At 39.4% G+C, this 17,354-nt stretch overlaps 1 protein-coding gene across 1 annotated transcript in view; it reads left to right on the top strand.

Annotated features, from left to right (window-relative positions):
• The window catches only part of LOC145205598 (uncharacterized), a 45,404-nt gene extending 30,907 nt beyond the window's left edge, over positions 1 to 14,497 (top strand). Inside the window, exons 46-61 of the mRNA XM_080078331.1 lie at positions 335 to 586; positions 1,216 to 1,502; positions 2,027 to 2,234; positions 2,704 to 3,488; positions 3,829 to 4,039; positions 4,915 to 6,340; positions 6,687 to 6,836; positions 7,426 to 7,654; positions 7,997 to 8,224; positions 8,862 to 9,084; positions 9,372 to 11,305; positions 11,498 to 11,701; positions 12,137 to 12,274; positions 13,051 to 13,102; positions 13,415 to 13,552; positions 13,752 to 14,497. Coding sequence (XP_079934457.1) covers positions 335 to 586; positions 1,216 to 1,502; positions 2,027 to 2,234; positions 2,704 to 3,488; positions 3,829 to 4,039; positions 4,915 to 6,340; positions 6,687 to 6,836; positions 7,426 to 7,654; positions 7,997 to 8,224; positions 8,862 to 9,084; positions 9,372 to 11,305; positions 11,498 to 11,701; positions 12,137 to 12,274; positions 13,051 to 13,102; positions 13,415 to 13,552; positions 13,752 to 13,915 — 6,629 coding nt within the window. The 3' untranslated portion in view covers positions 13,916 to 14,497. The remainder of the gene's footprint in view (positions 1 to 334; positions 587 to 1,215; positions 1,503 to 2,026; positions 2,235 to 2,703; positions 3,489 to 3,828; positions 4,040 to 4,914; positions 6,341 to 6,686; positions 6,837 to 7,425; positions 7,655 to 7,996; positions 8,225 to 8,861; positions 9,085 to 9,371; positions 11,306 to 11,497; positions 11,702 to 12,136; positions 12,275 to 13,050; positions 13,103 to 13,414; positions 13,553 to 13,751) is intronic.
• Positions 14,498 to 17,354: the final 2,857 nt, after the last annotated feature.

The following is a 17,354-nucleotide window of genomic DNA, read 5'->3' as shown; positions in this document are numbered from 1 at the left end:
TTTGCCGTTTCTGATGCAGGTTTGGGCAACAAAGAGTATCTTGTAAAACCAGTTCCTGGTAGAATTGGAATACACTACGGCTGGTGTTATGCCAACTAAACTAAGGCTATGGTGCTTTACCGATCAATTTCATATTGTAATTGTAATACTGGCACTTAAACTTGAAAATGTATTTATCCTTTTCGGTACTTAGTGGATGAAAACTGTAATGAACCTTATGTCCAAAGATTTAGGTTTCTAAAGAACATTTCGCCTGTACATCCCAAAATCTTAGGGACTAACGACTTAATGTTTTTAATGCACTTAAATCTATTGTGTTTTTCTGCTTTCCCAGGTTGCCAATGCCCATCAAAACCAAACTGTACCGCTGATGAGGAACTGGTCACATTAGGAGGAACTGAAAACGACTGTTGTCCTACTGAAATATGCCAATGCAAGGAGCCTTATATACCTACGTGTGAAGCCCCGATGGTAGCAATCCCTGTTAACAACACAACATGCCTAAAGTATCAATGCGTGTGCCCAGATGTGATCCACTGTAAGCCAGATGTTAATTGCACCTATCTCCTTGGATGCAAATGGAAAAGTAAGGAAACATTATGTGGTATATATATATTTAAATTAAACATTACGGTTCTAATAAACAAAATGATTTGTTGAACTAAGTTTAAACATTTAATCATAAACATAACAGCCAAAGAACTGGTGTATATAGAATACAAAATCAATTAGTCCAGTGTACTAGTCGCATTCAGTGCTATTTACCCTGATGAAGGCGACCTGTATAGGACGTCGAAGCGTCGGAATAAAAATACATTTGCCAGAAGAGCTCTACAAACTTGATATTATGCCTGGCAGCAATAGCTTATTTATAAAAAAAATTAGGTCCGTGTATACTGTTCCTTTTAAACATAATGCCACAAAACGGTTAGAGACATAACTGTTATTTGACTATGGACGAACTTAACTCAAAAAAATTGTTTAGAAGAAAAACAATGACGTTTTTGATATGTTTTTTTGTAAAAAGGTCCCAAGAAAATCACTAACGATGTTTTCAATTGATCTCTTTGATAAAAACAACAATGAAAACAATGATAAATTGTGTATAAATGTCAGATTTTAAAATATTACATCACAATAATACATTCACTGATGGCGTCGTAATTTTAAAAATATATTTTCCTCACTTTTTCAACATTGAACGTACCATTGCAGCAACCAAGCAGGATGCCTGTGGTTGTCCCATCGAAGGAGGCTGTTCTTGCAACCCCGACTTATGTCCTTCGCCACCTGTGTGTCCAATCTGTACCACACTCACCTCACACAAGGCGCCGTTGAACAACAACACCTGCGAGGATTGTTGCACAGTTTACCAGTGTGAAGCAGTCAAGTGTAACACCACAGCGCCACCACCCGGACATACATGGGTACGAGATGAGGGCGAGTGCTGTCCACATCTCGAATGCCCTGTCTGCATCGTGGATTCATACACATTCAAATATGTGAGTAAATTTGTTGCCTTTTAAAGTCAAAATGTACATGGAAAAACGTATAGCATATTACTAGAGTGCAAAAAAAGTTTGAAAAAATACATATTTATTTCTGTAAATCACATATTAATTTCACGAAAGTTTGTTTTAGATCTGTTTTTCTACAAAAAACATGCTTCGGTATCTTTAGTATTCGAATAGATCCAGTGCTGTTTAAGTTCTGGCACTGCAGTTGTTTTATGCGATTGTTAAACTAAAAAAACATACATTTTGTCATTTAGTAATTTGGACACGAAGATGTTTTTGTTTGTTTTTTAACATTAGTTCCTTATTTAAACAGAATCTGTATTTTCACTGTTGAAGATGATACAATAAAAATGTGCAAACTGTTTTGAGTAAAAAGTTTGGTAGGCTATCACACTCTCCAAACGCCATACGGTTTAAATTGTTAAACGTAGCGTTTTCAAATAGAATTTCGGTGAACTTAACACTGTCTTACTCAAAACACTATCACCGACATACTTTTGTTACTCTAGCCTGGTGAAATTTGGAACGATTATGTGGACGGATGCAATGTCACGTACAGATGTACTGAGACCATTGGTGCTGACTCATGCCACGTCAGCATAGTGGAGCACAATGAGAAAGATACGTGTCAGAATCCAGACGAATTATTATGTCGCGATGATGAGATAGTCCAGGAGCTTCCTATATACGACACTTGCTGCAAACATTACGCATGTGGTAAGTAAGCTGCTATAAACAGAGTTGTAAGTCGGGCTAGGTTCACGCCAACGTTTAAATGAAGCTAGCTGGACTTTAAATTCGGCCTCGTTTGTGCAGTAATTTTACCACGTTTCGGGTCCAATTTGGGCGTTTTTTTGTAAATTAGTGTTCAGGTCAGGGTTCGGGCTTGTACCTTCAGTTTCGGGCCCTCTTACATATCTTAAAACCTCCATTAACAGAGAATGTCTAAATTGTCGATAGTGATGATGTTTTAGGAAAAGCTTGAAAAATAGATAATTTTTTGCACTAAAAATTTGTACAATAGAAAAGAACTCTTTCGGTCACTGATTTTCGGTCACTGATTTGTCTATTATCTTCATTTAGGTTTGAGAAACACAGAAACATGTTTAGTTCCATCGCAATTGCATGTGATTTTTTGCTTCAAAATTCCGCTACTCTAGTTTCAATCCTTATTTTTTCCTTGTAGTGTGTAAACCCCCTCCAACAACGCCGACATGTGAAAATATCGGGGAAGTCGTGGTCAACATCACATCGCCATACTGTTACCATCTTGAGCAGTGTGTCTGCAAGAATGAATCCAAATACTTGCAAACTGTTTGTCCTGGTTATCAGGAAGCTCATAATCAACTGACAGACGAAAAAGAAATAGTTGAAATATGGCCATCCCCAGTCAATCCAGACAACCCATGTTGCCCAGTGTATAAAGTTGCATGTAAGAAATGTCAGGAAATCATTATCCATTGCGACGATGGTTATATAGGTGAAGACATACCCGACCCTACAAGCGAGTGTAACTGCACTACAACTCGCTGTGTTTGTAATACTTGCCATCACGAAGGGGCTTATTATGAAATTGGCTCGTCAGTCAGCGTGGTGGAAGAATACTGCGTCAATGTCAAAGTATGTACCAATTCGAAAACAACCGACCCAGATCAATGCATGAAGTGGGAATACACACACAGGGAAAACGATACATGTATTCCTAAATCCCATTTCCAGTCGGCGAATTGTACACAGTTTGAGGTTGCAAATGTGCTGGACACCCGTGAGCCATTATGCTGCGACCTTTTCGAATGCGTTTGCAACCTTGACTTGTGCGACTCTGATCCCAACCCACCGACTGTCGACGCTTTTCACAAAGTTGTGCCCTTTACCCTTGAAGAAAACCCAAACCAGAAATGCTGTCCTAGGTATCACATCGTATGTTTAGGCTGCATTGTCGAACTAGATGGAACAACAGTTTTGAAACTGGTGAGTTTATGTCTGTTTGTTAAACATACTGAATCACCCATGCTATACGATTTAACTGATGTGGTGTGTAAAGATCGAAACCGACTTGATTTTTAAATATCCTTTGAAAGGTTATTTTTGTGTGTTTAAGCGAAATATTAGGTAACAACTATGTACAATGTAATGTATTCGTATCGTTTGGAAGAGATATGTATGATTTTCTTTTTAGTTAACAGTGTGTTACACAATTAAATTCAATGACTTTAGTAACCACAAACATAAGTAACGTGGCAAAATACCAAAGAGTTGAAGTATTTGTGAAACAAGTGCAAAAATGGTAAATAAAACTTTCTTTATCTAGCCTGGAGAGACATGGTCGGAGCCTGACGGTGACTGCACGGTGCTGAAAAACTGTTCAAACGAGCTTGGTCCCGACACGTGCAACGTTGCAGTTGACGTCAGCAAGTCACGTGACCAGTGCGAGAAGATCGAAAACCATGTGTGTCCTAATCCTGGTGAAATCCCACAAGTAAAACCCGGAACAAACACATGTTGCGATGAATTTACATGCGGTAAGCTCTGATTTCGTAACGTTTTGGGGTATATTAATAAAGTTACATGTATAGACTGCATTACAGTGCTTTGTTTCTCTCATACAGTCAAACTTCGATACTATGCTACCTTGATATTATGCCACCCTCGCTACTATACCACTTTTGATCGTCACCAACTAAATTCAATAGAAAATATATTTACTATGCCACCCCTTACCCTTGATACTATGACACATGAGAGTACAGTATTACTGTATTAACGGTCTGGTTCCGGATTAAAAATTGGGCCTTCTGACAATTTTCGGTTTGAGCTCATGATAAAACAGAGAAAAAATGAAAAACAAATCGTTGAGTAAATAAACGTGGTCATGTTAAGAGGTTTCACGGCTTTGCAACGAGTTATGTAAACGCCGTTCCGTGCTTGTGTCACAACAAAACTAACAGATCTTGTTTGTTCTATGCACGATCTAGCCGTTTTTTGTAATAAATTATACTGTATACTGTAATAAATTACAATCATACAACACAACGTGGCATTACAGTACATTGTCACGTCACAAGGCTATTTTTACAACCAACCCTCGGTATTATGCCACCCTCGGTACTATGCCACTTTCTCTCGGTCCCAAAGGGTGGCATAGTATCGAAGTTTGACTGTATTGTAACTCGCAAGAAACAAGAGGGTATTTAAGGCAAATGTTAAGAGAAAACAGTTCATAAAATTGTTAAAGCCATCTAAACAAATTACAAGGGGAATACATCAAAACTAATACCTTCGATTTGAACATGCACTTTTGTCATCTGCTTGAAGCCCTAAAACCATCGTTTGCTCAAGAAATGAAAAAAGTTGTCTGTGTAATTGTCTTGAAACCATTTTCTTATTATTTTTGCAGTGTGCGACAAGAATATTACCGTAGAGCAACCACCAAAATGTACATGGCCCGCACAAACCCATGGACCTATTTACTACGATGGTTGTATTCCCAAGATAGACTGTGTTTGTGTGAATGACACTGACATCGAACATAGAGACTGTCCGAACTACTTCCCTGCCAGTTGCCTACCGCCGAGGGTTTACATAGAAATTCCCTATCCAAACGACAATAGAATTTACGGGCCCTGCTGTCCTAACTATGGTTGTGTCTGCCCTGAATGTCCAGCGCCTACTAATCAGTATTGTGACTACGGTTATAAGTCTGTTTCGGTGGTAGGCGAATGCTGCAACAGCACTGAATGTGTGTGTGATTCATGTAAAGACAACGAAGGCAATGTGGTTCTGATTGGTGACTCCTGGTACGGTCAGGACCTTTTAGGATGCGACATTGAATACAAATGTCTGGCTAACTCAAGCATAGGCAGTGACGGGTGCTTCATAGCTGTGCCCGTTCCTGTTGCATGTATCACAAAACCAAGCGCAGAATGCAGTGAGTTCGAACACTTGGAAAAAATAGAACACGGAATTGGTGAAGACCCCAACATTTGCTGTACAGAGTTTGAATGCGTTTGCAACAACTGTAGCAGCGATTGGTCTGAGCCGTCGACCCCTCCTCCCCACCATGAACAAGTTCCCAGAGAGGATAATCCCAACCAGAAGTGCTGTCCGTTATACGATTTCGAGTGTAAAAAATGTGTTCTACCTAATGGTACTGGCAAAAATCCTGGTGATACGTGGAATACTACTGACGCCAGCGGTTGCGTAACAACACACGTGTGCACGTATGAACGCATAGGAGATAAGCTTTCCTGCTACAAAGAAGACACGCATAACCCGAGAGACTACTGCCAGAAGTTGCAAGACTTTGAAAATGCGTATTGCCACTCGTTTGAACATGGAGTTATAGCCATAAAGTCTCCAGACCCTGACCTATGCTGCGACGAATTTGAATGTGTTTGCAATGAATGTCCTCCACCCGTGACCCCTGCCCCTCAAATCTGCCACGAGGTTTCCAAAGACTCCTCAGATCCAAACTACTGCTGTCCCGGTTACATTGACACCTGTATTGGATGTCAGATGCCAGATGACACGTGCAAGCTGCCAGGTGAAAACTTGACGCTTCCTGACGCCGATGGCTGCATGCAGACACACATCTGTACAAGTGCAAAGCTGAGTGACGGATGCTTCCGACCAGGCATTATATACGACCCACGGGACCACTGTCAAAGCGCCGGTGACTACGAACAAGGGCATTGTCACTTGGTGTACGAGAAAGCGGTGGCTATACAGTATTCAATTGGACAGTCGGACCCCGATGTTTGCTGTGAAGAGTTTAAGTGTGTATGCAAAGAGAACTCCACACTGCAAGGAACTTGCCCACAGTGGTGAGATTTTGTTTTTTCGGGGTCAAATCGGTTTTTGGTTTATCCGTTCTGTTTCATATGCATGTCTATTTTTTACAGTTTTATACTATATGTTGAGAAGGAAAAGTGCACTCTGCATCTGAAAAAATGATACCAAAAATGTGGTTGCTTAAAACGCGGTTATATGTTTAATTTAAACTATAAATGCGCAAATAGATAAGAAAAGAAACATCCATAATTCCCAAGCCTTTAGGCTGCTGCCTGTGTCATTGTCAGTGATATTGGGGTATTATATTCCTCATGACACAATATGTACACGTCACAGAGTTCGTAAATTTGCTTGGTAAACATTTTTTTTGTTTTCTAGGTACGACTACAAATGTGATGACTCTCGTTTGATTCGTACTGATGTTACACCAGAGGGTTCATGCTGTCCGGTATACGAATGCATATGTCCGGAATGCCCACCTGTGGAAAAGAACTGTTCTACTTCATGGTCGCTTTCTTACAAAAACGAGTAAGAATTGCCATTTGTTGTTTGTATCTGTGTTTCTTGGCAGATAAAGTGTTCACTGTAGTCACTTATGTACCAACGGCATTTTGATTAGGTTTTCTGTATCTCAACACCTTATCAATCTTCATAAGGGTATACATAGTTCGATGTGACATCACAAGGTTGAAATGTAGTTAGTTTTATTCTGCCTAAAAACCAAATGCAACCTTTAGACCAGCGGTTCCCAACCTTTCTGGTGCCGTGGTCCATTGATACCATTTACCAAGTTACGGTGACCAAAAATTGACTGTAATTTTTATCAACAATAATATGATCCATGGCTTTATTTTATTGGGGCTAGTGGTCCATGACCTAAAACAAGTTGGGAACCATGCCATAGGCGATCCCAGGCAAATTGTCAGGCGACCCCGGTAATTGTCAGGCGAACCACACGCTAATATTTACAAATACTGTTCCTTTCCTGCCTATAAGCTTACTACTCATTTAAGATTATTAAATTATGATTTGAACTTTTTTGGTAAAATCTAAGTTAAGTAAAATCACTTTAATACGGTTGGCATTTAAAGTAACGCAAACTTGTTTTGTTTCACAGCGCAACTTATCCTAGTGAATGTGGATGCAAAAGCTCGGAGTGTGTTTGCAACAAAACTCAATGCCAGACCCACTACCCCCAACCACTGTGTAATGAAACTTACTTCACACAACACGTTGTGGATGAAACTTACTATGCAAACTGCTGCCCACTTATCGAATGCGTATGTGTACCAGAAAAGTGTGAAGATGAGATCGGACCAAAGAAGTGCGCCCCAACAGAAAACAGAGTAAGCAAAATATACCCTGTAAAAACATAGATACAATATACTCACGTTCAATTTAAGTTGAGTTATTTTGCTTGGTAAAAGAAAATATGGCAAAAGCATTACAGTTACACCAACCAAAACGTTTTATATGAGGGGGCATAAACGGTAGGTACGCTAATAGCAAAACACGTTGCAGCTAATATAAAATCATTTGAGAATGGTGAAATATATATAATGTAGTACAGCTTTAATAGTTATAACCTAATCTGATTTTGTGCAATAATTGAATAAAGTTATAAAATCCTGCACAATCCAACCAGAATATCTGTAAAAGTTCAACATTTCTTTTATGCTTTGTCACAGGTGGAGGTAAAACGAAAGGACTCGGTGTGTTGCCCTCGCGCTTACGAGTGCGTTTGTAAACCCGAAGAGGAACTTGACGTAATTTGTCCAACTTGGCATAACTTTACAGTTCCAATAGGTTGGGAAATTGTAAAGGTAGAAAATATGCCTTCGGACACTTTCACGTGCTGCCACAACTACACTATGCTTTGTACGCACTGTGTGCTAGACAACGGAGAAATAAGAAAGGTGAAATTTGTAATTCATTTTTGTGTTTGATACATTGGTGAAAGTTAGCCGAAGCGCCTTAACGCCTAATTTTACTGAGAGTCTGAATGCTGCTATTTTCAGCTATATCATTTCTCCACGATCTTTAAATTCTCTTGATAATCTTTACGGTTTTATGTCTCAGTGATGTTTATATTCTACGTTGCCATTCAATTGTTTTACTTTTATTTACGTAAATTGGTTACAAATATATTGAAATTTCGGGTCGATATCAACATATGCCGTATCGTTCCAGTAAGAAAATGAATCTTCATTTTTGCGCTATATTGGTGCCATAGTAAGGTGGCAATGGAACTACTATAAAACGCCCCACATAAATGAGTTTCGAACCTTTTTGCATTCCGCTACGGTTGACCGGTAAAGAATTTGCTTGTTCAGGTCTGGTTTTGGGCGGAGACGTTAAAATATCGTTAGTAACAACCTATAAAAAAACTGTTCAATATCCTGCACCATCGTTAAGACCCAAAAAAGTTTAACTTTTCAATCAAGTCTTGCATTGTATTGAATTTGTTTACATGCACCATTAACACCACAGACATCATGTCACATTGTGGTTTTAATATGTCATATTAACTCAGTTCTCTGTAACCTATGACAGCCTGGTGAACGTTGGTCTTACGTGGACGCAAACGGTTGCAACGTCACTCAACTGTGCACCGATAGACTACAAGAGGATACTTGTCATGTTGAGGAAACCATTTGGCATGAAGTGGATGACTGCACTACTAAGCAACAGTACGAAAATCAGTACTGCACTATAGAGGGACAGGTTGCTGTGGAAAGCAGACGAGATGGAATTTGCTGTAGCGATTTCACGTGTGGTAAGTTTGACTATTTGATTGTAATTAGGCATAGTAATGGTACTGGTACATACAGCTGGAATATATGAAAAAAAAAGATTTACATAAAACAACTTAGCATGTACCTTTGCGTTTCATTGACGCTGTGCTTCAAAAGGCTTCATAAAACTAACCTGTTTATAGATGGGACAAAATTTACAAATATAGCATAATCAAACCAAACTGTTTTGGAAGTATGATTTATACACTAAATGCTGAATTGTATTTCAATATCGTGGACTAATCAATCTGTTACTTGTAACTTTCAGAATGTGAGTCCTACCCGGAACGCCCTCCACCTTTGTGTTCCAAACCCGGACAAGTTCTTAGCAACTGGACAACGTACGAATGTTACAAGGAAAGAGTGTGTGTATGTGCCGACGACCCACCAACCTACCAACAAGAGTGCCCGAACTACAGTATCACTCAACACTCTTGTCGCCCCAACCAGCATGTGGAAGTTATAGCCGCAGTGGATCCAATATACGGACCGTGCTGTCCAACTTACGGCTGTGTGTGCAACACATGTATACCTTCTGATCCTAATCATAGTTGTCCAAATGGCTGGGAGCAAACCACTACAACAGATGATTGCAGCTGTACAATAGATTCATGCTATTGTAACAGTTGTTACGACGCAAGTGGCAGTTTGCATGCTGTTGGAACCAGTTGGACATATATCAATGCATCTGGTTGCCATTTGAGTTACACGTGTCAGGTGACGACTAAACTTGATAATAGGACTTGTTACATACCATCCTCTGTACCCCTGCCATGCCCAAGCTATCCCCGTTGTGAGGCGCATCAAGATTTGGTGGAAGTGGTCTATGATGAAACTGTGGTAGACCCAAATAGCTGCTGCATTGAAAAGCATTGCATATGTAGTAAGTGCATTCGTGATGATGGATCACTTATGGAACCAGGAACGACTGAAACCGTTAAAGGCAGCGATGGGTGTTTAGTTACATACACGTGTACCACCAATAGAAATGAAACCCACCCTGAGAAATGTTACACACTTAAAAGCTTTAACCACGATCGCTACTGTCTCAGTCAAAGCGAGTTTCAGAAGACCAGGTGCAATGAAATTTACCAAACAGCCATCATCAACGGAACAGGCGAGAGCAATCCAGACACTTGCTGTACAGAATTTAAGTGTGTGTGTAAAACTGCTGATGTGCTTGCTATTGTTTGCCCGGCCGTGGAAGTCACCCCTGAAATATGCAACGAACCAGGACGTAGACCGTTAACAACTTACAGTGTGCCCAATACCGAAGGCTGCTGCATTCAGAAAGAGTGCGACTGCTATGGTAACGATGCCATAGACCCATATTGTCCTGGGTCAAATCTTACTTGTGGCCCAGGAGAGAGTGTCCATCGTGAGTTCACAGACGGTGTTTGTTGCCCGCAGTATTCGTGTGTATGTGATACGTGCCCGCCTACATATCACCCGTATCCACCACAAACACCGGCTTCCTACGAAGAATATGTAAACAAAACTATTGAAGAGAACCCACTGCAGAAGTGTTGCCCAGAATTAAAGGTCGTTTGCCGGAATGGTTCGACAGGATGTCCACCCTTTGATTGCGAATCTGTACACCAGGATGTTTACCGTGTTCCGGGTGAAACTGATCCCGCTACAAACGATTGCTGCCCATTGTACACTTGTGTTTGCAAGAAAGTCTGTATATTAGACAACGGCGATTCGGTACCTGTCGGCCATACCTGGAAAGTTGACGTCGGAAATGGTTGTAATGTTACATGGAATTGTACAGACAAGTTGGCTTCATCGTCTCTCACATATGACGCCAACATGGAAAAGGTTACTCCAACCGTTGACTGTTACGCAGCAGAAGTTGTTAGGGACCCGCGTGTTTCTTGCAAGTCACAGACCCAGTTTGAATACATGTACTGCAACCTGTATACCGAAGCGGCTATTTTCACCGGCGATGTGGACCCAGATCCTTGTTGTACCGATTACAAATGTGTGTGCAAGCAAGACGAATATCTACAAGTTATTTGTCCAGACTTCGGCGGTATAACATGCCCGACTTATATGGTTTCTAAGCAAGACGGTGTACTTTCGAATACTTCAGAGTGCTGTCCTAAACACACATGCGTTTGTGAAGATGACTCAGTGCTTGCTGATAGCTGCCATTATTGGGATGACTTCACCTGTCCTCTGGGATACGAACGTTACACTGTAAGTAACGCCAAATAGTTACGTATTTTTACTTTCAAAGTATGGAGCCACGCAACACGACATTTTTATTAAATATTGATGTGGACAAGACCAAAACACGGTCAAGGCATGAACAATTTATTTACTGTATGAACCGCCATAGACACAGATTTGGAACAAAGTGCGTTAATCCATTCGTTTTATGCTTTGTAGATCAAAGAGCGCAACAACGTCACTGGTCCTTGCTGTCCAACATACGGATGCAGGTGTCTACCAGAAAATGAACTTATGAAAGTTTGTGAGCATTGGAATTTTACGTGCCCGGCCGGGGAGAAGAGAGTACTAACTAATACTGACTGCTGTCCTGAGTATAAATGCGAGTGCGACAAGTGTGTGTTCAACGAGCAAACATATTCCGTAAGTATTTTCAAAACCCAAGACACAAAATTGTATTCTGATCATGGTGAAAATAGCCAGAGAACTGGTATGTTGTGATACATTCTATTGTTGACTTTTCGATAACCACCGCTTGCTTCTATAGTCTTGAAGTGATAACAGCCATTTCATTATCAAAAGGTAACAGCGATTTACCCGTATTCAAGCTCTCTGGCAGTTTTTTACCAAGCTACCTGAACTTGGCTTGTAAAACGTAAACAGGCTTAACTACTTTTCTGTCAATACTTTAACACAGCGTTTTCATCAACAATCGAAAAACAAAATTAAACATCATCCCACAATTTAAAAAAATATTAAGCATGATAGCTAATACGGCGTTCATTTTTCGTTAAAAAGTGGTAACATTTTGTTAACTAAAGTTTGTTGAGGTTTTTATTACACTTTCTTTATTTAAAGGTTGGTTCGTCATTCCCCGTATTTTCCGATCATTGTCAAGTGGCTTCTTGTGTTCGCGACGAAATAACTTCATGTCCAAAGGTTGTAACACAACCGAAATACGAATGTGAACCTTTTGATACAGAAGCATGCTTAACTGTAAGTACAGTTGTATATTTTATTGTTAGATCGGTTTCGGTTTTCGGGCAAGATTTTTTAAGTCGATGGTAATCACTTTGAGATCATTGAATTTATTTATGCATTTGACAAAAAAGGGATTTAAATAACTTTAGTATGACTGCTATAATTTTTTAAGTTTATGTCAAGCTGATTACAAAAAAGCTCGAAAATGCTTTTTTTTCTTAATTGTAGAGGCCCCTCCCCGCCTCAACATGTGACGACCGACCGATAAAAAGTTATCATGTCGCCTCCATTAAACAAAAGGGCATGTTTATCCCTCGTACATTAAGCTTGTTACATGCACATACATACTGCATATGGTACTAAATTAAGCTTTATGAAAGACACCAATGCCCATAAAAATGTTTGATTACCTTAAAAGTGACTTATACTATTTATTAGACCAAGTATTGCTCATCCAGCAGTTTTTATTGTAAACAATCGACGTTTCGACGTCCTATACAAGACGCCTTCATCAGGATAATGACATAACTTGCAATTTGCAGCGCGCGATCTTGTTATCGCTGTTTTACATGTGTGTGTTTTGCATTTTGTCGCTTTAAAAGACATTCGTCTTGCAAGTTATGTCATTATCCTGATGAAGGCGTCTTGTATAGGACGTCGAAACGTCGATTGTTTACAATAAAAACTGCTGGATGAGCAATACTTGGTCTAACATTATACCTGGCAGCAATAGCTTATACTATTTATGTTTAACATGCGCTGACACTTTCCATGCATGTTGTTGTTTACAGAAAGGAGGGGTTCTGGCTCCCAATGAAACAACCGAGGGATGTTGCAAATATTGTAAGTGATAAACAACTATGACGCCAATGTGAGATTGATGACGTCACGCGTTGAAAATGATTTCATATCTTTTCAATTAATTCATGATATAAAAACGTTTTGTCCTTCCAAAATATGAAAGAGTTTTGTAATTGTTATTATTTTTTTCGTCACCGCTTCGATTAAAAATAAGCTGTAAAAATGTCATTAACTTTTTTTACCAACACTAAATGACATGCACAAAATTACGCGGTAAGCCAACTATACAGAACGTTTCCCGGGCGTATAGTATTACATTAACCTACGTTTAACATTATGTAAATCTTTTTCCAGGTATCCCAACCGATTTTCCGTGCGTGGTGAAAACCCATGATGTGGTTATCAACACAACGGTTGACTCGCATCAGTGTTGGTTGACAACACCACAATCCGTCAGCTATTGTGAAGGAGCATGTCCTACAAGCAATGGAGGTACGCTTCCAAATCCTAATTTTGCATATACAGTATCACTGTTAACATTTTCCGGATAAAGACCTAATATTTCGCAGTATTTATTTACACAAGGCTGAAGTAAGATTTTTCGGGGTAATACTAAAATGGAAATACGATTTTTTCGGGATGTGCACAAACGCAAACACAAAATCCTTATACCGTGTATTGTTTTTGTCAGGCCCATGTAAATGCTGCCTTCCTACAAGCACAATTCCTCGCGAATACTCCCTGGTATGCGACGACGGGGCAGTTAGAAGTCATACAAAGGATGTGGTAATGGCCTGTGGTTGTACAGCGACCTCTTGTGAACCAGTACAAGAGCAGGATAGCATTCTTGAGTGATTTGGACTAAGAGAAATGTCATTTATATAAACTTTTTGTAGATGCTTCAACTTGCACAAAAGCATTTTGCACAGTTTAAGCAAGCTTTAATCAAACGTACAACGTACTCCCTGCTTTTGTCTTGTTTTTGTCCATACCTAGGTTGCTATTGCCGCAAATTGCTTCAGTTTCGAATGCAGTTATCGGCTGTAAGTCGTTTTTATAGATTTTGAACCAATTTAAAATTGGATAGGTCCGGTGTTTTATTTGCACATAAAAAATCGTCCAGAATGTCAACGACTGACTCACAAATCACGCATTTTACGCTTTGCTCTCAAGCTTGCGTTTTTTTTTTTTGGGCTGATATGTTTATGTTTTCTTGGTATACTAATTCCTTAATTCGTTTAAAAACGTTTGTTTTTCAATGTACCCCAAAAAATACACCACATTACTGAAAGGTTTCGTAAGTTATAATTGCTAAAATAAATGATTTTTTTGTAATTGTGCAATATGGAACGAATATTCCGAATAACATGTTCATTGTGTTCGCCTTGTGGGACGTCAGCGCTTGCTACTGTTACATCAAATAAAGCTGAGCCTTTGCTTCTAAATCTGTTTCTTTTATTTCACAAACGTGACTTAATTTTAAAAGTATCTTACGAAACTAATAGAATGAATAATATTATGGCGAGCATTATCGACGGTGTGCTGGGAAACATAGTGATTTTGATAAAAAATGTAGGTTTAATGTTTTAAAAACAGAAAATTTTTTTTTAACAAACGATTTTTGCTCTTCCAGTGGTATCTTGAAAGACACAGTTCTAACAATGCGACAAAAGCATCAACACACACACAACTACAGCGATGAAAAGCTTGTGCAGAAACTGGCACCAATGAAAGACGCCTTCACCAGGATAACGGCGGTTATTTCCAGTGCCAGATCAGTGGGTACCTTGGTGATGTCAAGTCAAATGATACCAACGATTCGTCGTCACACAATGGCTGTTGCGCTGTAACAGTTTTCACAAACTCGACAGATTTGTACACGGCGCCGTTGGTGAGAAACACGGAACTTACCGTGAAATACACCGGTGTGTTTGTGAAAGCTGTTACAGCGCAACAGCCATTGTGTGACGACGAATCGTTGGTATCATTTGACTTGACATCACCAAGGTACCCATTGATCTGGCACTGGAAATAACCGCCGTTATCCTGGTGAAGGCGTCTCGTATGGGACATCGAAACGTCGGGTATTTATAATAAAACTGCTGGAAAAGCAATACCCGCTGAAAATCGCATTTGCCTTATTTTTCTGGCCATTAGCGCAGTCCAATGGAATTAAAACGTATGAAAAAACAACTGGTAAAAAATAAATATGAAGACGAACGTTTTAAAATTTAGGATATCGAAAATAGGTCACCAACCACACGAACACCTAAAAATATAGATGACAAAATAAATATTCCCTAAGCACTGGAATTAAAATGCTTCACTGAATTACGAAACGCTCAAAAATCTACAAATCGAAACCCCCAAAAATACCATACGCATTTTCGCAACCCTGTTGCAATGCTGTTCCAATGACTGATAGTTATGCTTTAGTATGAAGAAGTTCACTCTAGTAATACTAATGTAAGAAACCTAAGACAACCTTTTTAAGGGCACGGGTTGCTATATTTGGTTCCCTTTAGACAAAACCACCATATCGGACCACTGTCAGTGATCCAAAACAAACTACAAACGGACTATTTAAACCGAAACTGGTGACGAATGTATAAAGAATGTATGGACCCCTGCAGAGAAATACTTTGGTGTTTACCAACAAATACGATTACAAGGGTTGATAGCGTTGCTGTACAAACTTGCGGTCAGACACGTTAAGCTTGAGCGCCCCGTTGCACAGAGTCGTCGCGCAAGATCTGCTAAACACACCTAGTGGTTACAGAATCGGCGAACCTTTAAAGGTATTGCGGTAAATTGATGTGGTGCCTACAAATTCATGAGACAACTAGGTCTTGTCTACATTCTACTTGGTGTCTGCCATATCTCTACTTTTACTGTATTTGCACTTCACAAAAACGTAGCCTTATTAAGAGCCCCAAATATTGTTTGTTTAAAAATGCTGATTTGCATTAATTTGGTTATATTAACTCTATTATCACCAAATAAATTGGGTACGACAGTGTGTACAACCTGCCGCCGTAACGCCAAATGGAGGCAATAGAACAGAGGTTGTGCAGCTCGCAGAGACGTTTAGATTTAAAATGAAGTTTGACCCACGTAGCTGTCTCCGGGCAGTGTAAGCGAGCAAACCCAGGTTTTACTTGTGTCAGATAAGATCGGCGATTTTTTTCTGCTACCGTACAATGCGGCTAAAATCACTTGAATTTTACTGGTAGTTGTTACTCAATATATGTGCATTTGGTGTGCAACAAATTGAAGCGTTATACATAGTGAAGCCTAATTATGTTCAATTTATTTTGAACATCCGTAATAAGACTTGCTTGCCCTTTGCTTACTATACAGCCTACAAACGGTCCCGATACGTTTTACTAACTGACATGAATTTGCTTTTTAGTATATTGTTTACATAAAACAGCCGAAGACTTTATTGAATCTGAATCAAGCTGGATGAAAAATCCAAATCATCGTATGATTTGCATTAGCGTTCTAAGTCTAGGAATGCAAAGTAATTAGATAACGTCAGTTTAGCGTGACAAACGAGCTTTAGGGTGGCGCAATGACGTTTCATCCCCCCGGAAAAATACGCCTCGGTCCGCAGGTGGAAATGCGTTGGATTCTCGCTGTTACGCCTGACTTGCTGCCGGGGTGACTGTCTGACATTGGTAGAGAGTAAGATGTCAGCGAATTGTTGATAGTTGATTTGCTTTGCGTGTTTAGCATTCAGTTATGTCTACCACATTCGCTGATTTCGCGAAGGACCACAGAGTGTTGGCTGTGAAGCGACTCGAAAGTGTTTGGAGAGTAAGTTATGTGTTCATTTGGATCGAACGTTTTTGGTTTGGTGGCGTTATTAATAAAATGATCTGAATAGTCCAATAGCAAGAAAACTTTTTGAACATATTTGTAGTTTTAGGTCAAGTTTTATGTATCTTTGCATTTCCTATCTATTTCTGTGGCCCATTTTTTTGCGTCCTCTATTTTTATCTTTATTATTTATATTTCCCACTATTTTCTCAATTAGAGCAAAAAAAAAGAAAAAAAGAATATAAGCGCTCATGCCACCCATCGTCTAGTGGTCAATTCAAAGCGAGCATTTTATGTGTATTTTTCTTTGAGCTTTTTAGTAATTAAAGACCTAGCTTATTTATATACACAGAATAGACCTTTGGACAAGGAAATGTTTTAGTAAACTTAAACACATTATTGGTCGTTTAAAAAGTTAAACATTTTTTCTAAAAACCTAAACTCCTGAATTAACCGCCTCAAGGTTGCTGAG

The sequence above is a fragment of the Phallusia mammillata genome, chromosome 8, assembly GCF_965637545.1.
Source record: "Phallusia mammillata chromosome 8, kaPhaMamm4.hap1.1, whole genome shotgun sequence".
Taxonomy (NCBI): domain Eukaryota; kingdom Metazoa; phylum Chordata; class Ascidiacea; order Phlebobranchia; family Ascidiidae; genus Phallusia; species Phallusia mammillata.
Note: the sequence above shows the minus strand (reverse complement) of the source record. Positions and strands in the feature narration are given on the sequence as shown.